The 25,291-nt window shown below is 38.5% G+C and overlaps 1 protein-coding gene across 2 annotated transcripts; it reads right to left on the reverse strand.

Moving 5' to 3' along the window:
* Positions 1–1,788: 1,788 nt before the first annotated feature.
* Positions 1,789–24,280, reverse strand: TTLL1 (TTL family tubulin polyglutamylase complex subunit L1). 2 transcript variants are annotated; one of them, XM_034442039.2, is made up of 12 exons: positions 22,194–22,321; positions 19,157–19,259; positions 18,687–18,881; positions 17,641–17,757; positions 17,183–17,391; positions 12,375–12,555; positions 10,599–10,733; positions 7,074–7,182; positions 5,628–5,771; positions 4,249–4,335; positions 3,423–3,586; positions 1,789–1,943 (listed from the first exon to the last, which is right to left on the reverse strand). In XM_034442039.2, exons 4-12 carry the CDS (start codon positions 17,751–17,753, stop codon positions 1,814–1,816), a joined length of 1,272 nt encoding a protein of 423 aa, XP_034297930.1. In that variant the 5' UTR covers positions 17,754–17,757; positions 18,687–18,881; positions 19,157–19,259; positions 22,194–22,321; the 3' UTR covers positions 1,789–1,813. The 2 variants fall into 2 exon arrangements, with proteins under 2 accessions (XP_034297930.1, XP_034297931.1); XM_034442040.2 differs by lacking the exon at positions 19,157–19,259 and having other exon boundaries at positions 22,194–24,280.
* Positions 24,281–25,291: the final 1,011 nt, after the last annotated feature.

Consider the following 25,291-nt stretch of genomic DNA (forward strand, 5'->3'; position numbering starts at 1 on the left):
TGTAACTTCTCCCTCAACCATTTCATCCCTATCAATCAGTCCAGTATAACTGTCCCTCTTGTTCCCTCCTCTATCTTTTGTATGATAAAAGTTGTCAGCCATGTCAGGAACTTGCAGGATCCAGTCTGGGTCAGCCCATCCTCAGGGAATTCAAGTCCCCTCATGATGGGTTCCAGCACAAGTCCTAAAGCTTGGAAGACTAAATCTCTGGTCCTAGTGAGCGACCCAGATTGGATCCTGCAACATTATCCTGGGACGTGTATATGTGCCTTCATTCATGTCAGGAAGTTGTTTGATATCACATTCCCTGCAGAGTTAAGGTCAGAGTAGTTAAAAGTCCCCCGTTACTACAGTGGTGTGTTTCCTGCACACTTTAGCTACCTGATTAGCAAAGAGCTCATCTATTTCCTCAGATTGGATTCCAGTGAGAGAGCAGTTCCTAAGAGGCAAGTATGATACTTCTAAGTAAAAATAATACTGTGGATAAAATCCATGTTTTAAGAGGTATAATATTTATTTGTCAAATCTACTGCAACATGTCAGCATTTTAGTGTACCTGCCAGATTAGCCATTGAAGAATTATTTTTAAAATTCAACTCTAGTCTTTAGCCAGTAGAAGCAATACAACAAATTGTGGGAAAAGAGGTGTGTGTTTGAGGCCTATATGCCAGTGGTGGGTTCCTCCCGGTTCGGTCCGGTCCGGCCGAGCCGGTAGCGGTGACGATATGACATCACCGAACCGGTTCTCCCCCCTGCCCTCCCCCCCACCCCACGTTATTCTTACCTTTTATTTGGTCCCACCCCCAATCTATTGCTGCCTCCTGAGTCCCAGCTGATGACTAGAGGGAAAAAAACTGTTTAAACTCTTGCCGCGGGGCTTCAAAGGGCCGTCCTACAGCTGATCAGTGTTAAAAGCAAACAAATGAGTCGGGTTGTAAGTGCGAGGACCTTCCAGAAATGACTCTGACCAGTTAGCCACGCCCACCTAGTCACATGACCTCCAAGCCACACCCACAAAATAAGCCACACCCACAGAACCGGTAGTAAAAAAAAATTAGAACCCACCCCTGCTATATGCATATCAATCTATGTGATAGACTATCACAATTAACCTCTCAGCATTCCCCATAGAAAGTTTAAGATACCTTTTCACCCAAACGTATATTATTTTTTTATTTTATTTATATTTAATTTTGAAGAGACCAACAGCATGCCTTATAAAGAAATAGAATTTCTAATATAGTGATATTAGTTTGCAATAAATACTTAGGCTTTGAACAGTTTGCTTTAGAATTCTAGAACAATTCAGAAAAAAACAAAATACTGATCTTGGAATGCATATTTCTGTTGCAGTGCTTAAGATAGTTATTACATCAAAGAAAGTAGTTTGATTTGGAAATGAGTTTTTTTTATTAAAATGCTATTTTGTTTGCATTAATTCATTGCATTTTCTACTATAACATGCAGCATAATAATCTTGCATAATAGTAAGTATGCAGTAAAATTACAGTAGATCTAATGATCAACTTGAAATATTTGCACATGCGTCTATCCTCTCATCTTTGAGCAATATTCTTTTCTCTGGACTAGTATTAAATAAATAAATAAAATAAAATAAAATAAAATAAAATAAAATAAAATAAAATAAAATAATAAAATAAAATAAAATAAAATAAAATAAAATAAAATATAAAATAAAAAATAAAAAATAAAATAAAATAAAATAAAATAAAATAAAATAAAATAAAATAAAATAAAATAAAAGATATCCACACAGAATTTCAAAAAAAAAAAATTATCTCAATTTATTCTACTACTTCCAAGTAAGAATCCCTGTTTTTCCAGGATCTCTGGCTCGGTTTCCCTTAAATCCAACAGACTGTCCAGAACGACTTCGCAAATCACGATCTGACATTTCACTTTGTGCCATCTCTTCATCATATCTAAGGGAAGAGAGATAAACATCCAATCTCTGATTTGGATCTAAAGGGTGGATTTTTTTCTCGAGTTGAATTGTAACAGTGGTTGGATGAAGAAATTGTAGACATGAGTGTTCCACTATTTAAAAGGCAAGAGAAAACGCCTCAATACAGAACACCGGATGAGGAAAAACAGCTTGTTCCTTTATTTTCTTTATGTAAAGTACCTAAAGTTTAAATGTATCCACTTGAGGATATTTCAAAATTAATCAATCCATATAATATAATCAAATTCTAATTTTGATTAATCAAAATTAATTTTGATTGATTAAAATTAATCAAAGTTTGATTAATTTCCTCAAACTTTGAGGAAAACACTAGCTCCTATTCACAATATTAAGTGATAATCTATATACATGCCTCCAATTGTTTTATCTTTACAGATAGACCTCCACTTAAGACCCATTTGTTTAGTGACCATTCAAAGTTACAACAGCATTGAAAAGTCAATGAAGGAAAGCAAATTCACTGAACAACTGCATGATTCACTTAACAACTCGGAAAAGTTTTTAAAATGAGACGCTAATCACTTAACAACCATCTTGCTTAGCAACAAAAATTTTGGTTGTCGTAAGTGGAGGACTAGCTGTGCACTCAAATACACACAAACGCACACATCCAAGCAAAATTATTTCCTTTCTTAAAAGTGCCTTGGCCTTGGTCAGGGGTCAGCAACCTGCGGTTCCGGAGCCGCATGCGGCTCTTCGGGCCCTCTGCTGTGGCTCCCTGTCAGGTGATCCCACCGCTGGCTGGCCCCACCCTTTGCCCTCCCCTCCCAGTCACTCCTCGCCTGGCCTGAGAAGGTAAGAGCAACCGTGGGGGATGGAGAAGCGGCCAGGGCAGAGACAGGGAGATACAGAGAGAGAGGGAGAGAGACATAGAGAGATACAGAGAGGGAGAGAGGGGGGAGAGAGAGGGAGGGAGGAAGGGCGGGGAGAGAGAGATGTCAAAAGGATTTTGTGTTTCCTGGTGTTTTTTAACAATGAGTTCTCTGCCCTAATGACTGGCTGGGTAGGCGTGGCTGGGGGGGGGGTCATGTGACTGGTGGAAGTGAGTGACATCGAGTTGGCCACACCCACCTAAGTTTTGTGGCGCCTGGTGTTTTCTGTGGGAAACGGGTCCAAATGGCTCTTTGAGTATTTAAGGTTGCAGACCCCTGGCCTTGGTGAACAAAATACTGTTCTCTGCAGTTATGCCCTTGTGATATCATTTCTATCATTAAAAATGAAGAATTTCATGGTACTTCCCATAACTTATTTTTCCTCCCACAAAATGGATTCAGAATGCATTCTAATAGCAAGGCAATAATGGTTAAGAGATCGTGAATTATACTTTTCTTCACTTACAATTAATGTGGATTCATTGTGAAACCTCCACAGAGTAAGATCTTGACCCAACAGGACTCTAGCCAGTCCATTTGTATCTCTATTCTTAAACACTTACAAAATTTCATAATTCCCAAGAGCTTCTTTGGGGGGCGGTTTATTCCATTTACAATCAGGAATTTCTCCATTGGGCACAGCAATATTAAGCGTGTCATTTATCAGATTGTACTTGAGTATACGGTCATTTGCAGTACTGGAAGTAAGAGATGGAGAAGCATTAACCTATGGAGGATGCATGAAAGGAGAAAACAGATAATTCATGGTCACCATTTGGTAAATAAATAACAGTTTATGAAACAAACTCGCACCAAAATGTATGTTAGATAAAATAGAGAGTAATCTGGTGGCACTTTTTTTCTGATCAACAGATCTTCAGTTTACCAAATCTTCTGCCTTCTAATAAAACCTGTTAGTTGGGGGAAGTGCTACCAGGCTCCTTCTAATTTTTTGTTACCATGCACTAATATGCCTCTCTTCCTATTTAGGATAGAGTAATTTAGATTTCTACACTGAATTTGGAATAAATAGTCCAACCTTTGTATTCGAAGTGTGCAGAGTTCTATCAGTAGTAATTCAGTGATTTAACACCTTCCATATTGATTCAATAAGGCCAATTACATGAAGCATTTAAAAAAGATTCTGAGTTAATTAAGAAAACATTAAATTGCAAGAGTAGAAATTGCTTGGGAAGTTGTTTTTATGATTTATGTTTCTCAAATAAGTACAAAAGTGTTGGAATTTCCTTTACAGATTTTGTTTTTGGGTTTGTTAGATTGACTTTGTTTTCTATAACTTTCTAAACTGTCTTTTCAACAATAAAAAAACAATTCCTTTTTCTACAGTTCTGAAAAACAGCACTTTAAAGGCAATGTAAGTTTATTTACCTCAATAAGCCATGGCTTTAGCTTGTCATCAATAATGATGTCATATCCATAGCATTCAAAGCAATGTTTATCATTGTTCATCACAGGCTGTAAGTAAATGAATGATGAAAGTAAACATGAGAAGAGGAAGTGTGATCAGATCATCTTCATACTGTATTGAAGACTATTTAAATAATGTATTAAAGCAGTGGTGAAATCCAATTTTTTTTACTATCAGTTCTGTGGGTGTGGCTTGGTAGGTGTGGCAAGGGAAGGATACTGCAAAATCTCCATTCCCACCCTACTCTGGGGCCAGCCAGAGGTAGTATTTGCTGATTCTCTGAACTACTCAAAATTTCCGCTACAGGTTCTCCAAACTGCTCAAAATTTCCACTACCGGTTCTCCAGAACCTGTCAGAAACTGCTGGATTTCACCCCTGTATTAAAGACATATAATATATAATCTGAATATTTACAAAGACATTGTGCAAGTTTAGCGATCATACTATAGGTAACAATACAAATCCTTAAATATAAAAAGGAAGAATATGAAGTCAAAGAGAAGATCCACAATTTGTTTGTGAATAAATAAATAAAATAAAGGCCTAAATTCCAGAAGGCAGACTGTTCTACTGCTTAATATTTTTGCAGTCATGAAATTCCTCCTTTTTTGCTCTTAGTAGAATACTCTTGATTGAATGTCTTATCTTTTCCTTATTTAAATATTCTCAGGAAGGCTATCAAGTTTTATGTAACATTTTATTTTGAAGGCTAATATACTTGTCACTCCCAATAAAAATAAGTATATCAGTAGCTTTCTCCAATAATCTAATGATAAGATGGTTTAGATTCAATAAATCATTCACCTTGAGCTATTTTTCTTAGAATTTGTATTTGCAGCTGTACATCCTTTTGCAAGGTTGCTAAATGTCATATTTTTCTAGATTTTATTTTTGTTTATAAATATCAGCGGAATGCATACCATAAAAATATTGTCCTATATGTATTTATCTGAGTATATTTGTGCATATATAAATGTACACAATACCTCCACCATCTAGTCTATAAATTTTACATTCTTTTTTTTAAAGTCAGAGACCGGTACATGTAAGGGAGGAGGAGGTAATATTTTTGGTTTTTTTTACTGGTTTTAAGTATGTATTGTGCTTTTATAACACACAGCTCCTCTTATGTTTGACATTTCACATGCCAGAATAGCAGAAAATGTAAAATAGTGGATCACAAAATATAAGGAATAAAAAATATGTCAAACGTTTACTACGATACTTGTTCAAGTTTCAGTAACAAATATACCTTGTATAAGTAACTATTGGAAAGAATCTAAATGGTCTTTTATATTACTTAACATTCATTCATCACAAACTTGTTTTTCTACTCACCGCAACTGCTTTCAATGATTGTACGATTATCCAATGTATTTCATCAAACAGCTTGTTTGTGACATCTTTCCCTCGAGTGCTTTCTAGATACAAACGCAAATTACTGACTGTCCATTTGCCACCATGGATGTGGTTGTAATCATCCTACAAAGGTACATCAAATTACCATATTTATTTCAAAAGACTTTTCAGAACCAGGCATCTTCATTCATCTGATCATTTGAATTGTGCACAAAAGCAATCAACAAAAAAAGTATAGACTTTATGTAGACTTTAATACATTTTTATCCTGCCAGGACACATCCTAAAGCCTTTTAATATTAATTTAACGACAAAATCGAGAAATTCCATGCCTAATAAACAGAATAATTAAAAGATGGTATCAATCTAGATGGGTTAAAATGTTTATGTTATAGGAGAGCAAAGGTCTATGTCAACTGGCTACTTGTTTCAAAAAAAGAGCCTTATAGTTGGAAAATGGATTGTTTGTTAAAATGTACAATAAAAAACTAAAATGGAATATATTTCAAATAAAAAGATGACAAAGGAATAGCCAGTAATAAAATAGTCATAAGAATGCAAAAATGTTTCATCTTCATGATAATTTTGGCATTTAGAAATATGTTTTCTATGTGCCTTCAGGCTGCAGTTGGAAGCAGCTGATTAAGGGATGAATGTTTTTGTTGTCGCGTGCCTAAAGCTCGTGCGTGTGACAGCTCACATGTGCGGCAGCACCCATAATGCAATGCGCACGTACACCCCCTGCACTCCCCCACCCCTATGCATGTGTGCTCCCCCCGCACATGCATGCGCGACCCCATCCATGCATGCGCGACCCCGTGCATGCATGTGCGACCCCATGCATGTGATCCCCGTGCATGCACACGCGATCCCCACGTCCCCCCATGCATGTGCACGTGTCTTTCGCATGCGCAGCAGAGCCCCAAAAATTAACTTGCTGGCAGGAGGCATGCATGCATGTGCGGTGGAGCTGAGCTGGGGTGACAGCTCGTATGCCTTCACAGAGGGCGCTGCATGCCACCTCTGGCACGCATGCCATAGATTTGCCATCAGTTCTAGAATATCGCTTTATGGTTTTTGTATTCTTGTGCGTAGCCTAGAGTCCCAGGAAGCAGCTCCATATAAATTATTACAAATAAATAAATATAGAATAGAATATTTTTTATTGGCCAAGTGTAATTGGACACACAAGGAATTTGTCTCCAGGGCCTCAAGATTTCGCTGCCAACAGCACCTTTGGTGAAATGCTCTGTAGCAGTTTTGATGTTTTTTAAAATTTTCTGTGACTCATTGCAAATTACATACACAAGGGATGAGATTCTGAATGAATAAATATATTTACAACTATAAGTGCGCAACTTTATTTTTGTTACACACTTTAATTAACTCCAAATAATTTAGATCTTCATTAAAAAAGGATCTTACCCCATGTTTCTGAATGGCAACGTTTGTAAGATGGACAAACATGTTATCCAGTTCACTTGTACTTGGGGTATATTTTACAGTGCAAAATCGGCAAAACCCAAGTTTATACCTTAAATATAAAGAAAAGATATTATCTTTTAATTTTAATATTCTTAAAGAGACAGCTTCTTTGACAGCAGTTGCTATGATCTTTCTTTTTTATTCTATTTAATACGATTTTGTAACACGTTTAACTTCATGTAACTGATTTTCTATGCAAAGGGGAGGTTACTTTTGTCCTGTCCAATCAACTTTTTTACTTTGATCTCTTTCTGAATGCCTTGTTACTATTTTAATCCTTACAATCCTTATTGTTTCCTATTGTTGTTTTCATTTATCAATTACCTGACAGGTGTCATTATTTTAGTGTCCAATTCCAATTCAATAAGTAGTGAACCAAATATGGTTCAACACATAAAATGGAAATCCAGTGGGATTTGTTAGAATTTAAATAGAAGAAGGACATAGAAAAGAACATTGGAAATTAAAAGCCTTTGATTTGCCCCATCACACTACTCCCCTTTCAGCAACTTCCATCCCCTGAATAAACATACAATCCTAACACCTATCCTAGCACAGTGATGGCTAACCTTTTTGCCATTGCGTGCCAAAAGCGGGGGGAGCACAGGGGGGTCCACCAGAAGTTGGCAAACAGGCAGTTTCTGGCCTCCGGAGGGCCTCCGGAGGGCCTCCGGGGGGGGAGGCTGTTTTTGCCCTCCCCAGGCTCCTAGAGAGGCTCTGGAGCCTGGGGAGAGTAAAAAACAGGCCTTCCCCGTCCCACCCAGGCCCTCCGGAGGCAGGAAATAGCCTGTTTCCCTACTTCTGGTGGGCCCAGAAGGCCCGAAAATCAGCTGGCCGGCGCGTGCATGCATGCCGGAGCTGAGCTCGCGTGCCCATCGATATGGCTCCGCGTGCCACCTGTGGCACGCATGCCATAGGTTCGTCATCACGGTCCTAGCACCTCACTGGCTCCATCAAAAATCCTCAAGATAAAGAAAAGACACCAACCCCCCTCATAATAATCCACATCTAGGAAGGATCTCCCTTCCTGGACTTCACACATCTTCAGGTCAGTATCACATTTAAACATACACCTCACAATCAAAGCCTAGGGAAACCTCAATCTGCATAGCCAAATATCAAGGCCCATACCCCTAATAGGCTATCTCAACCATTGTACATGGTTGGATTAATAAACTACCCTATTTCTAGCAGCTGCCACTTGTGCTCATTCGTAACCCAGCTCAAGAAACGGGCCACAGAAATGCTTCTCTAACATGTTCAACAAGAAAACAATAGAAAGAGAAGACTTGTACTGTGTTTTATGAACCCACTCCTGCCCCAAAATTCAGATGTTGATGTGGTAGACAGGATCTTGGTTAAAATAACTGGAGGAACAAGTAAACCTGTGGTGGGTTTCAAATTTTTTTACTACCGGTTCTGTGGGTGTAGCTTGGTGGCCGTGGCATGGCTTGGTGGGCGTGTCAGTGGAAAGGATACTGTAAAATCTCCATTCCCTCCTCACTCCAGGGGAAGGTTACTACAAAATCCCCATTTCCTCCCAATCAGCTGGGACTCAGGAGGCAGAGAATAGATGGGGGCGGGGCCAGACAGAATTTTTACCAGCGTTCTCCAAACTACTCAAAATTTCCGCTACCGGTTCTCCAGAACTGTTCATAACCTGCTGAAACCCATCTCTGAAGTAAACCAACGCTGCTGTTGCTATCTAGTATTATATCAGCCAGGGAGAAGAGGTGAGTGACCACAATTTATCTTTCTAAGAGGTATGAAATGCAAGAGGATGGTGTTGGACTTGAGGAGATACAGGGTCTTACAATGATCGTTCCGTGGGATAAGAGAACTGACAAAAGAACTTCTCTCCTTATTCCTTGACAAGAAAAGTCATAATGAGAAAAGGAAAGACAAATCTCTCTTCTCTTTATTTCTTGTCAGAGGCAGAAGCAACAGTGGAGAGAAGCAGTGGAGAATGACACTTTTGGTATCGTTTTTCCCAGGGGGACCAGATACTGGCACTGAAGGAATTGTCCTCCATCCTGCCTCTCCTCCCCATGATTCCTCCACAAATAAAACTTCTATTCTACTTCATTGCCAGGGCAGATGAGGCGTTGGAAGTGTGATTCCCAAACTGAATAATGCTATTGAGCACTGCCAGGTGAAAGAATCCTGATCAGTGGTTTCCTGTGGCTGCATTTTTTTTTTTTTGAAATGTAATTTTAAACTATAGTTTCAAAATAAAAGTAATAATTTCATTTTATTGTCCATTGGTCCAACCCCATCTTCCATATCTTTGAGCTGCTACATTGCTAGAGATGATTAGAATAGGAGATTATAAAAAGAAATCGAAGTAGGTTTTAGACGAAAAGGATAAAGGGGATAAGATAGAACTCTTCGAATAGCGGGAAGACTGCTGCCCAGAAAGTCAAGTTTATTCCTCCATTGCTCCAGAGTGCTGAACATGGAGTATCAGACTTTAATTACAATATAGGAAGACATGTTACAGTTGAATCCTAGGGGAGGGGACTCTTCTGAACTGGAGCAGCAGTTGATCAGGCCAAAGGTGATGGATCTCTTTATTAGCATGTTAAAGCATAAGCTAAAGAGACATCTATCCTGAATAACTGGATTCTTTCAATACTGGTCTTGCTGGTCTACTTTCTTTTCTTTTCTTTTTTAAATAATTTTTATTCAACATTTACATCTTTAACATCCTTGTTACATTTTTACAGCTTTCCGATACTGGCATCTTTAATAATATCTATAACCAACTATATACACATACATTTTATATATTACTTACTAGTTTCTATATTCACTATAATTTATACCTATCTATTACACAATCTTCTCTTATGTTTATACATTTATACATTAATTTTGAATTGTTTCTCCAACCAGTTATAGCATCTATTCCATGTCTCATAATAAATAGTTTCCTCTCGGTCTTTTAATTCCATTGTTAATTTATCTGCTTCTGCACATTCTAGCATCTTTTTTATGATCATCGTATTTGATGGAGCAAATCTTTGTTTCCAATTTTGTGCAAATGAAATTCTGGCGGCCATAATTATGTGAAGTATAAGGTAATAAATTTCTTTCCTAATCTTCTCTTTTATAATGCCCAATAAAAATAGTTCGAATTTCATAGCAATTTTTTCCCCTGTCATTTCCTCTAACTATTTTTGGATTTTTAACCAATATGCCTTTGCTTTGGGACATGTCCACCACATGTGGAAATACGTTCCATGTTGATGATTGCATTTCCAGCAATTTGGTGCATTTTGGGGGGGATATCTTTGCCAATCTTGCCGGGGGTAAATGCCACCTATAAAATATTTTGTAAATATTTTCTTTATAGGTGGTTTGCTGGTCTACTTTCAATGATACAATTCTACAATTTCCCCCCCCACACCTCCCCTCCCCAACCTGGCAGCAAATTGAACAAAATAGAACAAAAACTGAACTTACATATAGCACCTCAAAGGACGGTACGTAGATACTAATACATACAAGCGTAGGTCAAATTTCTTCCCACCAATCAGAAGTGGATTACTGATATACAGGGAAATCACGTATGCTTCTTTCGTGGACTGAGATACAAACCTAAAGATATTTATATTTCATTGTTTCAATTTATTAAATTAGTTTTCTTCTTCTCAAAGTCAACAAGGCAAAGCCATATACACTAGGATGTAAAGTTTTCTTTCTCTGCCAGAGCCATGATTTTTCAATCTCAGGCAAAATTGTACGTAAGCATCCATATGTAAGTTTTGGTGCTAGCTTGCTGCCTTTACTACACTGTAAAGTGCTTCCTTCTTTCTCAAGATGGCATGGAAATGCAGCATACAGGCAACATAGGGAATGAACCACCTTTTCATCCATCATCATCTCCTGTCCAATCTCACTAAAAAGAAAAGAAATTTTCTTTTCCTTTCAGGAAAGAAAAGGATGCCGCAAAATCATTGATTTCGTTCATTACTGAATCTTTTGCATTTTGGATATTTTAATGGTAGTTTTGTTATATTTTCTTTTTTTTTAATCGTAAAATTTAGATTTGTTTAATCTGTTGTGAGATTGGACTGTCTCCCATGAAAAGACTGGGATTCTGTAGCAGTGGTAGAATTCATTTTTTTTTTACTACCGGTTCTGTGGGCATGGTGTGGCTTGGTGGGCATGGCCGGGGAAGGATATTACAAAATCTCCATTCCCACTCCACTCCAGAAGGATACTACAAAATCCCCATTCCCTCCCCACTTCTGGGGGAAGGATATTGCAAAATCCCCATTCCCTCCCCACTCTGGGGCCAGCCAGAGGTGGTATTTGCCGGGTTCTCCGGCCTACTCAAAATTTCCGCTATCGATTCTCCAGAACCTGCTGAATAGCATCCCTGTTCTGTAGCCATCTGTCCCTAAACTACATTGCCAGGAGATTGCATTACAGAAAGAATGTCTTCCCTATCTTCATTTTCACCTTTTAATTAACAGAAAGGCAAAACAAGACATACATGCCCTATTTCTTTCATGTATTGGGATATGGGGTAGAAAGCCAGGTCAGGTGCTCCTGGGACTAACAGGCTCCTAATCCAAAACAGGAGGCAGGACCATGGGGTGAAAACTTAGAAGGTTTTGGGAAACTAGGTTTTGAGAGCTCCAGTATTCCACACTAAAACTTTCCGCTATGATTGTGCATTGCAAATTTCAAACACGTTTCTCAATCAATGTATTTGTTGTGGCCACAAAACTTTCTAAATATGTCCTAAATAGCAAGCAGTTTCAAGTGCCATGAAGACAGAGAACTGCCCTTCAAATATGAGAGTATTTATCTGCATCTGGCAAAAGGAGATACATTTAATATTTTTCCCCATTTGTTTTAATTTAATGTTTCCTAAGCAAATTTCCTATTTCCTTTGCAGAAAGTCTTCCTTTTTTTATAACCAAGTCTTTACTACAAACTAATTAAATTAAGACAAACTCAATGCCACAACGTAAGTGTAAAGTGTAAATTTAGTTTAGGCTTAACATATGAAAGTGTCTGCAAAATTTTACCATAAAACTTTTATCAGGTTTTGAAAGAAGCTGTAAATTAGTTTCTGATGCAGGCTAAATTTGGAATAGCACTTGATTAAACCCAAAAAATATCATATTTGGATCAAATATGATACCATATTTGATATGATATCAAATATATCAAATATCAAATGAGACACATTGTCAAACAAAAAGATTTTTTCCTTAAGAAACTTACGTAGATGTTTTGCTGTCTCGAGACCATTTTTTAATTTGGGAAAGCTTATTGATGAGAAAAATTCCTTTCCCTTGAGCTTTTCCACAAGGTTTCATAATCCATGTACTGGAAGGGTTTTTTCGGAATTCTTCAACAAATAAATTATAATCAGCCGGAAGCATAAAGGTGACAGGGACAAAGTCTAAAAGAGATACAAGAGAGTTTAAAATAGCATATTAGATCAAATAAACAGACAGACAGATGGTAGAGGATGAGCCTCTCTTCAATTATTTACCCGTTTCATTTAATCTAAGATAGGATGAAAATGAGCATTAAAGCTCTCTCTAACTTTCCATTTTAAAATAAAAATAAACAGAAGTGGAGGTAACTCAGTTTAATTCCATTAACAAATTAGATAAAACATTATATGAGAATCACTTCTTTTAAAGTTAAAGGCCTCATGTAAATCTAAGAATATGCCTAAAATTTCCATGTTTTGTCTTTTATTGATAACAGCTACAGGGTTTTAATTCTATCTGAGAAATTCTAATGAATGGTTATTACCTTTTTTTGCCTTTCTTAATTTATAGAATTCAAAGCATGAAAATATTATTCCGTCAGATTCTACGATTCTGTGCGAAAAAGAGAACAATCCTAGGAATATGTGATACTAAATTAATTAATTAATTAATTGGTTGCCACTGAGTGAGGTGTGATTGACTGAATCTATATAGCTACTCATCTCACTTGCATGTTACTCTTGGCGGCAGACATAGTTAAAATAAAAGCTAAGCACTCATTATAATTTATCTTGTTAAAACAATTTAAAAACCATGATAACAAAAAGACAGAGATGAGCACAGTCAGCTTAATACCGATCATTTAATGGGATCCACCCTTCCATGAGATCCCATGGCCTGATGGCAAGACCAAGTGCTTACCCTCTCAGATATTGCAAGGACATTCCAATAATTGTATTCATTTTCTTTCTTCTTTCTTTCTTTCTTTCTTTTTTTCTTTCTTTCTTTCTTTTTCTTTCTTCTTTCCTTCTTTCTTTTTCTTTCTTCTTCTTCCTTCCTTCTCTTTCTTTCTTTCTTTTTCTTTCTCTCTCTCTCTCTCTCTCACCTGTGCCTACATCAAGCAACTATTCACCAATTCTTTTAATTAAGGAGCGGCTAAAAATAGACCTGTTCATAGTTCCAATTTAAGGTAAAGAAACAAGTCAAATCTTCGTGCATAATCACTTCAGTATTCTCTTAATGCTTTTTCATACTTATGCTGTGAAACAAAGAACTACTATCCAGTGGTGAAATGTAAAATTTGTTACTACCAGTTCTGTGGGCGTGGCCTGGTGGGGGGGTAATGTGACTGGGTGGGCGTGGCCAACTTTTTTAAAAAAAGCTTTTAAAACCATTTTTTCTACAGCTGAAGAGGTTGTAGAAAAAATGCTTTTAAAAGCCTCTGACGATCCCAGCTGAGCCGTGTAATCATCAGAGGCTTTTTTTTTACTTTTAAAAGCATTTTTTCGGCCGAAGAGGTTGTAAAAAAAATGCTTTTAAATTTTTTTTTAAAAAGCCTCTGATGATTGCGCGGCTCAGATGGGCATGGGGGGGTGAGGGATTTTTGCTACCGATTCTCCGAACCACCCGCCGCCATCGCTACCGGATCAGGCGATCCGGTCCGAACCGGGAGCTTTTCACCCCTGCTACTATCTATTTCTCGTTCTTTCATAAAACAGATTTGTTCATCAATCCCCATTCTTACGCTTCATTCAAAAGATAAAGCCAGGGTTTATCATTGTGTTTCTCAGGATTAGTCCACTAAGAAAACAAATACCGCCTATGTCTAAGTTTAGAAACATCCAGCAGACCTTTGCTGAGTTTAAAAATCTAGCACGTGGCGGGGAGGCCACCAAGTAATCCTAGGGCTACAGGTTGGGAAAAAAAGAACAAACAAACACCTACCCCAACCACCATAATAATAAAAGAAGACAATAGCAAGCCATTGTAGCATATCCATAAAGTCACCAGAAGCTGTGCACAAAACTGAAGATACTTGACTTTATTAATTTATGAGAAAAGATTAGACAAGCATAAAAAGTTTCTAGCCGTTCAATGATATTGCTATACTCCATACTTTCATGTTATTATGCTATTGCTTAGATAGTCATTAGTTTGGACCAGAGAGAAATGAGTACTATAAACCAGGGGTCCCCAACTCCTGGTCCATGGATCGGCACCTGTCCATAGCATGCCAAACTGGTCCATGCAAACAAGAGAAGCCCCATCCACGGGATGCAGGCAACCATGCCCCCTCTGCTGCTAAAAAAAGTATCTACCAAACCGGTCCCTGGTACCCAAAAAGTTGGGGGCCACTGCAATAAACCACATAAAACAATGATACTGACCTTCCTGCTCTATATCTTGGTTATAGAAAACCACTTTTTGTCACTTTTTCTATGGCCTTAAGCTACCCATCAGTTTCTGCCAAGTCCCAGCATCCTGTACTCCTGCCACCAATGGAATCCAGCAGATGCAACGCCATCCCTGTCTGTTCTCCCACTAAATCTGTGCTAGTATTTTTCACACGTTGCTTCCTTGGTCTTCTATTTCTGCCTTGTTAATAATCCTCCGTTGTTTGTAAGGTTTTCACTGTCATGCTGTGTGCTTCTGTTGCTTCCCACTAAATGTAGAGGTACTTGTGGCCGAAGGCCATTTTGTAATTAGGGAGTGAGGCAGGGGTGAAATGCTCCCGGTTCGGACCGGCTCAGGCGAGTAGGTAGCGATGGCAGCGGGCAGTTCGGAGAACCGGTAGCAAAAATCCCTGCCCCTGCCCCCCATGCCCAGCTGAGCCGCGCAATCATCAGAGCCTTTTTTTTCTTTTAAATGGCTCTGATGATCCCAGCTGAGTTGCCTGCTAATCAGGCAACTCAGCTTGGATCACCAGAGCCATGTAAAAGAAAAAAAGTTTCTTTTTTTCTCCCCCCCTCCCTCCCTCCCCCCCACCTCCAGCTTGCTTACCTTAGCTGCTAGTCGCAACGCTGTAATACCTGCAATCCATTGCGTCAGCAAGCAACTGAATCTCCCTGCCTGCAATCAAGCTCATCGGTGAGCAGCTCTATCTGCAACTTTAAGACCTGTGGACTTCAACTCCCAGCAAAGCTGGCTGAGGAATTCTGGGAGTTGAAGTCCACAAGTCTTAAAGTTGCCAAGGTTGTAGACCCCTGTTCTATTGGGTAAGTTTTTTTCCCCTTTGGGAGCTTTTAAAAAAATAGTTAATTGGGGGTTTTTTTAGTTGTTCTTTTTTTAGACCTAGCCATTTAAAGTTTAGGAAGTTTTAAATTTAGCTGCTTTTATATAAAAATAAAAATAAAATAAAAAAAAATAAAAAAAAAATAAAATAAAAAAAAATAAAATAAAATAATATTTGTGCAGCTTTCTGAGATTTCGTGTGTTTCTGTAGTGTTTCATTATAACTACAATGCGTTATTGCTTAACGCATACTCTAATAACAATGTGTTATTGCTTTAACGCATTGTAAGCCGCCCTGAGTCAAAAAAAAAAAAAAAACCTACACAAACACACAAAATCTCACAAAGCTGTATGTGGAATTTTGTGTGTGTGAAGTTTGAAAGTTAGTTTTTTGGGCTTTTTGTGGCTGTGTGAGGTTCCTGCTTGTTGCAGGGGCCATTTTGGGTCTAGCACAGCTGCTTTTACATTGTGGGTGAGCCAGTTGTGTTGTGTTGTGTTTTGTAGGTTAAAAAAGGGCAAAGAAGTGACATTGACTTGGCCACGCCCACCCAGTCACCTTACCACCAAGCCCCGCCCACTAATTAAGCCCCGCCCATAGAACCGGTAGCAAAAAAATTTAGATTTCACCCCTGGAGTGTGGGCAATTGCAATTAAGAAAAGCATTCCAAAGACAGGAGTGGCTACTGCCCAGACTTTTTTTTTAAAGTCTGCCCAAATAATGCTAATACAAAGGCATCCAACAATGTTTTGTTCTGTCTCCTAAATGCAGGGAGTATTGTTAGAAAGTCTGATGGCAGATACTGTGATTTCCAAGAATGAGACAACTGATATGCAAGTTACAATAAAAGCAGGATGAAACAGCCAAGAAAACAATATGGATGTGTTCATGAAGACAGTAAAAGTCAAACTTTTACATCTGCACCAGGGGTGAAATCCAGCAGGTTCTGGAGAACCAGTAATGGAAATTTTGGGCAGTTTGGAGAACCGGTAGCGGAAATTTTGAGTAGTTCGGAGAACTGGCAAATACCACCTCTGGCTGGCCACAGAGTGGGGTGGGAATGGAGATTTTGCAATATCCTTCCCCCAGGAGTAGGGAAGGAATGGGGATTTTGCAGTATCCTTCTCCTGGAGTGGGGTGGGAATGGAGATTTTGCAGTATCCTTCCTCTGCCACGCCCACCAAGCCACACCATGCCCACCAAGCCATGCCCACAGAACTGAAAGTAAAAAAATTTGGATTTCACCACTGATCTGCACCAGCAAATTATGGCTAATCTTTGCCCTGAAAATAGGATTACAAATCAGACTCTGATCATGACTTGGGCCTTGATTTCCAGGAAAAGAAAAACTGCATCTTGCCCAGAAGGGACATCACCAGGGACCAAAGTCTTAAGCTGGACCATAAAGGCAGCAATGCAAAGCAATTCCTCCTCTGTTGCCAAAAGGTTGCTCCCTAAAAGTGTGTCCATGAAATTGAATTACCTAAAGAAAACTTTTAAGCAGATGTAAGGATGCAGCCTTAATATACCTGGAATTCAAAGTTATACACAAATAATTCTAATTACCTAAATCAACTCACCTAAATAAAGATATTTTCCATTTTCATCCTTCTCTGCGAGAGGACTACCTTCTTTTTCTAGTTCTTTTCTGTATCTTTTAATATTTTTCACCATTAAGTCCTTCCGGGTCAGCTCGTAGTGGTTAGGGAAATGATTGACAATCTGGTCATCAGAAAGACGATAACCAGTTTCTACACTGAAAACATTCCGAATAGTTTGTACGCTCATCCTGTAAAGACAAGGTTATTACTCAGGATGCTTCCAAATACTGATTCAGATTAGTTATGTACATGACCACAAGGGAGCCCTGGCCATTGGAACTTTGAATCGGACTCGTAAGTAGTCCCGAAGAGGTCCATCATAATTTCAAACAGTTGCTAAGCGGCTAGTCATAAGTCAAGGACTCTCTGCATTAATCAATCACCTTTAAGAGTTGTGTACTTAATACTCCATAATATATATAAAAAATGTTGCTTACCAGTAGAAGTTCCAGTCTTCATTTTCAGATACTGGGATCCACCCTCGCTTTTCAAAATTGTTTATTAATACAGATTTCTCTATGTCAGTCACCCACTTTACTTTTCCTGCCATTATCCTAAAAAAAAGCCATCAATGCACCCCAATCAATATCTAAAAACCACATACAACAGGCACTCTAAATACCACACAGAGAACAGCACACACTCTGCTAGAGGGAAGTTCCCTGAAGATGGGCTTCAGCATGAGTCCGAAAGCTTGGAAGACAAAATCTCGGGTCCTGGTAATCAACCCAGATTGGATCCTGCAACATTTTCCTGGGACACGAATATTTGCTTTCATTCGTAAAAATCTCTCCACTGAACAGAGACTAAAGGCTTCTTGAAACTAATAGCACTTCACTATTATCACTCACTTTCTACATAATTGGAGATAATTAACTTTGTCTGGGTATATCCCTATTGTAGTCCAGCCAAGCTAGTAGATATAAAGCATAAACCTGTAGGCATGGAAGATATTATTCACCTCAGTAATTATCAGGTTACAAAAAATATTCTGCATAATCTCTCTTATCTATATAAAAAAGGATGTATGTATGTATATTTGTTCCAGCATAACTCTGGAACGGCTCAAGCAATTTCAACCAAACTTGGTACACAGATGACTTACCCTCTGGAAACAAACATATTGGGGGAGGGGGGGGAGAACATGCCTGGTGTGTGTCTGTGTGTGTCTCTGTGTGAGTGTGTTGCAGCATAACTCTGGAATGCCTGGGCTGTTAAGGAGAGCGAGTGCAGTGTCCTAGAGTGGCAATTGTTTGTGATATCAGTTCCTTCGCAGCTTCCTCTGGAAAGCCAGCTGTGACATTCGCCCTCCAGTGGACCAATGGGGAAGTGCCTGGACCAATGGGGAACCGTGCACTCCCATTTGTGAACCGGTAGCAAAGGTAAGTGAATACCACCCCTGCTGTGAACCCCCGTTACACACACACACACACACACACACACACACACACACACACACACACCGATTAACCATAATGCTCACCTGGATAAGCCGCACTTGGAAAAATCGAATGAGGCAAAAAAACTTTCAAAATCTTTCAGAGCTCCTGGAGTATGAGGAAATTACTGGAGGATTGGAAAAGAGCTGATGCAGTTCCACTCTTCAAAAAGGGGGAGGGGGGAAATGGATCAAGGAAACTATATACCAATCAGGCTAACATCATTATCCGGGAATATCCTGGAAAAGATAATCAAGCAACAGATCTGCTTAGAAACAAGTAAAGCCATTACTAGAAGCCAATATGAGTTTGTGAAAAACAGATCATGCCAGACAAACCTTATAGCTTTCTGTGACAAAGTGACTAAATTAATGAATCAAGGAAATGCAATGGACACAGATTACTTAGACTTCAGTAAGGCATCTGACAAAGTAGACTACAGCATACTTCTTGGTAAGATAGAACGTGGGTTAGACACTGATGGATTTGCAGTTGGCTGATCAGCCACACTTACTGTGTAGTCTTCAATGGAACTACATCTATATGGAGGGAAGTACGCAGTGAGGTACCTCAAGGTTGTCTGGGGCCCAGTATTCTTCAACATTTTCATAAATGATCTAGATGAGGAGAGAGAAGGGAAGTATTCAGATTTGCAAATGGCACCAAGCTGGGGGGATTGTTAACACTTTGGAAGATAGACTCAAGATTCAGAAGAATCTTGACAGAGTTGAACGCTGGGCCCTATCCAACAAAATGCAATTCAGTGGTGAGGAAAGTAAGGTCCTGCACTTAGGCAAAAGACAAACAAATGCACACATATAGAATAAGTGATACCTGGCTTAATAGTAGTAATTGTGAGAGAGATCTAACTGTGCTAATAGACCACCACTTAAGTGGTGCTGAAGGAGCCAAAAAGTCAATCTAGTCTGCTTCAACAGAAGGATAGTAGCAAGATCATGAGAAATGATAGTGCCCCTTTATAATGCATTAGTGAGACCACACTTGGAATACTGCATCAAGTTCTGGTTACTATGATAGAAAAAAGATGCTGAGACCCTACAAAGAGTGCAGAGAAGAACAACAAGGTACAAGCTAAACCATACAATGAATGGTTGCAGAAACTAGGTAGTCTAACGAAGAGAAGGTCTACAGGTAACATAGCTGTCTTCTAATCTTTGAGGGGCTCCCAGAGGGAAGAGGGGGTCAACGTATTCTCCAAAGCACCCAAGAGCAGGACAAGTAGTAACAGGTTGAAGATTGCTAAAGGGAGATTCAACCTATTCAATTTCTTGTCAGTGAGAACAATTAATCAGTGGGACTGTTGTCCACCAGAAGTTGTGATACTCCAACACTACATGATTTTAAAAAGATACTGGGCAGTCATTTGTCTGGAATGGAATAGGATCTCCTGTTTGAGCAGAGGATTGGACTAGGAGACCTGCAAAGTCCCTTCCCACCTAGTGCAGAGAAGAGCAATAAAGATGATCAGGGGACAGGAGGCTAAAACATAAAAAGAACTGTTCGTGCAATTGAGTATTTCTAGTTTAATGAAAAGAAGGACTACGGGAAACATGATAGCAATGTTTCAATATCTCACCGGCTGCCACAAAGAAGAGGGAATCAAGCTATTCTCCAAAGCACCTGAGGGCAGGACAAGAAGCAATAGGTGGAAATTAATGAAGGAGAGAAGCAACCTAGAACTAAGGAGAAATTTCCTGACAGTTAGAACAATTAATCAGTGGAACAACTTGCCTCCAGAAGTTGTGAATGCTCCAACACTGGAAGTTTTCAAGAAGAGATTGGAACAACCATTTGTCTGAAATGGTATTCTATTTCTATTCTATTTATTATTCTATTCTATTTGAAATGGCATAGGGTTTTCCACCTGAGCAGGGGGTTGGACTAGAAGACCTCCAAGGTCCCCTACCAACTCTGTTATTCTGTATTGCCATTCTATCTGTAAGACACCAGAACTGGAAGAGAAGGAGACCTAAGTGCTGGAACCTCTTCTAAATCACCCCATGGCTTTCGGCAGACTGCAGAGCCCCCCTTCCTCAGTGGGAACCCCAACAAAGGCTCTTCACCCTTGGAGCAGCGTTTCTCCAGCTAGGCATGGCTGGGGAATTCTGGAAGTTGGTCCATTTATTTTACAGCCTCTGAGCTTGAGAAACACTGACTCAGGGATGACAGCCAAGAAGAGCAAGCACAAAAGTCAGTTGAGTCCCCGAGTCAGAGCAAATCCTTTGTAAGATACATACATACATACATACATACATACATACATACATACATACATATTGTTTTTTCTGTCGAAGCACCTGGTCTATCCCAATATCAGAGGGAGCATACTGCTTCCCTTTCGCCTTTCAGCTCCAATCCAGGAGCCCTCAGGCAGTCGCTATCACAAACTATTTTGTATCAAATTTATATTCGCTGATAAAGAAAATAAAGGGAGACTAATATAGATCTAAATAGCTTGAAATAGATCTATACTAGTTTCCCTTTATTTCTTTATCAGCGAATATAAATCTGATACAATATATATGTGTGTGTGTGTGTGTGTGTCTTCTTAAGTTTTCACCGGTGTGTGTTTGTAAAAAGTTAAAATCTCAGGTGTTTTCCTGCGTCATTATAAGTTTGTTAGTTAAAATGTTTAAAATCCTGGCCAGGATTTTAAACATTTTAACTAACAAACTTATAATGACGCGGGAAAACACCTGAGATTTTAACTTTTTACATATATAGATATAGATATAGATATAGATATAGATATAGATAGATATAGATATAAATATACACTGCTCAAAAAAATAAAGGGAACACAAGCAGAAGACATCCGAGATCTGAATGAATGAAATAGCCTTATTAAATACTTCGTTCGTTACATACAGTAGTTTTGTGTTCCCTTTAGTTGTTTAAGCAGTGTATAAACTACTGTATGTAAAGAATGAAGTATTTAATAAGGCTATTTCATTCATTCAGATCTCTGATGTCTTCTACTTGTGTTCCCTTTATTTTTTTGAGCAGTATATATATACACACACACATATATAAATACATACATATACATATATATATATGTATATATATATACACACATATACATACATACATACATATATATATATATATATATATATATATATATATATATACACATATTACAAACTATTCTAAAAATACAAGTTCCAGGTATATTAGTAAAGAAAGAATACATATATATACATACATACATATATATACACATATATATATATATACAGACACATACATACATACATATATATACACACACACACACATATATAAAACAAAGGATTTGCTTTTATTGTATAAACTGACTCAGGGGTATATATATATATATATATATATATATATATCAATATATATATATGATATATATATCAAAGGATTTGCTTTTATTGTATAAACGAAGTCCTGTTACGTTATGCCTTCCACCGCTTTGAGATAAACTAGGGAAATCCTCCCCATCCGCGCTCCAAGTCGGCCTCCGCCCCCAAGACGACCTCGGGAAACGGTCTGGCGCTCACCGTCCCTAACGGAGAAGCGACCCCCGCTCTTTATCTTCGCTGTCTCGGCTCCTCCTGGGTCGGGCAGCGCTTCCGGAACGTTACCGGACAACCAGGACGCCGCGCGCCTTCCGGCTCTGGGAGCGCCCCCTGCCGGCCCGAGCAAGAGGATGCAAGAAACGGCCCTCTGTTGGAGGCTTTGCGAGTCGCCCGTTTCTCCTTTGATGCAAAATGAGGCAAAGTTTAAACCCCCTCGTACAATTGTATGAGAAAGAGAGATCCAATCAAAGATAAGAGGGTTCCTAAAGTAATACTTTTTACTTAATTTTTATTTTTTGTTAAATTTTACTAAAACCATAAAATACAAGTGAAAATAAGATCGGGGAAGAGTGAAAAGGGGGAGAGAAACGCAAAAGGGAAAAAAACATTTAACTCCTGTCTCTTCACTGCAATGGACTGAAAATATAACATTATAGCCTCAACGTTTACTTTTGCATATTTAACATTTATTAGCTATTTCTATAACAACAAACTAATCAGCAAATCAATATTTCATTTTTTTAAAGCTCAAGTGCAAAATCTAGAATGGTGTCCAAATAGAAACAAAGTTTGATGTATTCTTTTATTTGATGGCAAGCGGTTAATTTAGCCATCTCTTGTTAGTTCCATCAGTTTTTCAGCCATTCTTCCCTAATGGGAATTAATGTATCTTTCTATTTTTTTGTCCATAGAGCACTCTTGTTGCTGTCAACATGTATAACAAGAAAATTCCCATTTTTTTCCCCAAGTTCCTTGTCCATTAAATCTGAAAGAAAAGTCTCTCGTTTGATGCTTATATTCATTCTGAGAATCTTTTGTATTAAAATATGACTCATACCCCTGTATTTGTTTGCTTTAAGTCCACCAAACATGGTAAAAAAATTTCTTTCTTTATAGTAACATTTCCAACATCTTTATACATCTTTGACAATTTATCAGGTGTTAAATATCAATGGTACATCATTTTATAAAATATTTCTTTTAGATTATAATTCAGTGTAAATCTCAAGCCTTTCATCCACATTTTTCCCATCGTTCAAGCATTATATTATACCCAAAGTTCTCTGCTTGTTGAATCATGCGTTATTGCACATGTTCATTTTCCAAATTCAATTTCAGTAACAATTTATAAATCTTGGTACAACAGGTCCATCATTACCACACAAATATGATTTCAAATTCTTTTTTTTTTTTACAAAATCAAACCCATTTTTGTCTAGTTTAAATCTTTCTTTTAACTGTAAATATGAAAGTATCTAAAGTAATATACTTATGAGAAAAACCCCTCTTCGTTCCCTAGAGGCCTTAGGCCTGCTTCCAACCCTATTGGGTCCCACCCTCTCTTCCCCCATCACCAATCGGTCACTTAACTTTTAATTGTAAATTTCATTCTGGAAGCTCCAGAGATCCCTTTGGGGAAGGGGAGCAGGCTGCTCCATCTCCATGTGGCTCTGTCCTGGAAGCATGTGCTATTTGGGGAGTGGTATTATTTTCCCTTTGTAAATTGAACTTTGCACATGTAATAAAATATTTAAAATGAAAATCAGGAAATGGGGAAATGTAAAGTTATCACGGCTGGAAAGAATTACAGCCACTAAAACAGTACCCCTCCCTTAATCATTTTTATTTCATGCTTTGCCAGTTCATTTAATTTCATTAATCTTTTGATGACAACAAAAATATTTGATTTTATACTTTCTGGGAAAAGATTGAGGCTTTGTAAAAAAAAAAGTGTTATATTTAAAAATAAAAGGGGTTAGAATTCCAAACGTATCTTTTTATTATGAGGCTTTCTAGTTTCAGAATGCCATATGGTTATTAGCAGAGATGGAAACCAACATCTGAGTTGAAATGGAAGCCACAGAAAGCATTACTGAGATAATAATTTCAACTTATTTTGCTGGTTAATGGTGTTGCTTAAAATTAAAGCAGCTCCCCAGCCTTGGAAAATCCTCTGGGAAAAATTATCTTTTTTATTTGATGCCCCAGACGTGTTTTTTTTTAAAAAGAAATAACAGTGGGGTTTTCTCTTTATTATTTATTTGGTTTTCACTTTATATACAGGATGGAACAAGCCACAATTGCTTGTAAATTATGAATTACTGTATGAGTGAACCACCTGTTGTTTAGGGTTAGAGTCACTTTTTAAGGTTAATATGTCACATTTTCCCTGTTTGTTATCAGGAAACAGTTGATCCCAAGCACAAGAACCTTAGACTTCTGATTAGAAAGGTGGTTAAGATTACAGTACAAGAACTCCAGTGAACGATCTCAAATGAAAACAACAACAATATACTGTTAGAAGTTAAGAAGTTCATTTCCAAACTAGGCTACAATAGACAGCAGTGACATTTGTGGAAGAATCAGGAACCTGTTTATAGCAGAACCCAAATCCGTAGGCTGACATAGTGATGACCACATTGTACTATTCCTCGCCACTCTCTTATAGATTTCTGATTCAAACGTTTGAGCCAATAATTAACCAGGAGGGTGTGAGGCATTAGCCTATAGCATACACTACTCCCCTTACCTATTATGTGTTTTATGAGCATACCTCACATGCCTTTGCCCTCCCCTCTTACCTGTGGCTAACCACAGTGGCTACAGACACAGCCCCTGCACTAGATCACAGTGCCTAGGTCCGTGATGGCGAACCTATGGCACACGTGCCAGAGGTGGCACACATAGCCCTCTCTACTGGCACGCACGCCGTTGCCCCAGGTCAGATCTCTGTGGTGGATCTTTGTGAGCTTCTGTTTCCCTGCAAACGAAACAGAAGCTCACAAAGGAAAAAGATCTTACATCTTGCCGGGCTGCCAGTGTTGAGATGCCCCATCTCCCGCCGGCCAGCTGTTCTTCAGGTCTCTGCTGCACATGCATGTGCACATGTCTGTGCATGTTTGCACATGCATGTCTGCATGCACACACGCACCTTTCAGTTTGGGCATGCATGTGCACGCAGTTTCAGCACTCAGTGTCTAAAAGGTTCACCATCACTGGCCTAGGTCTATTAATCTTTCTTTCACACAAGTTTTGTGACATGCTCATTTACCCATGACAGAGCTTGCTCTTCCCCTCAA

Source organism: Pantherophis guttatus, chromosome 7 (genome assembly GCF_059756535.1).
Source record: "Pantherophis guttatus breed Tessera chromosome 7, ASM5975653v1, whole genome shotgun sequence".
Lineage (NCBI taxonomy): Eukaryota > Metazoa > Chordata > Lepidosauria > Squamata > Colubridae > Pantherophis > Pantherophis guttatus.

Excerpts from the sequence above, each read along its gene's own strand:
- TTLL1 (XM_034442040.2), bottom strand. The coding sequence starts at position 17,753 with ATGGCAGGAAAAGTAAAGTGGGTGACTGACATAGAGAAATCTGTATTA. Across the intron at positions 17,392-17,640 it reads GAAGACTGGAACTTCTACTG|GATGAGCGTACAAACTATTC; the intron begins GTAAGCAACATT and ends TTGTCTTTACAG. Across the intron at positions 5,772-7,073 it reads TTGCCATTCAGAAACATGGG|GATGATTACAACCACATCCA; the intron begins GTAAGATCCTTT and ends GTACCTTTGTAG.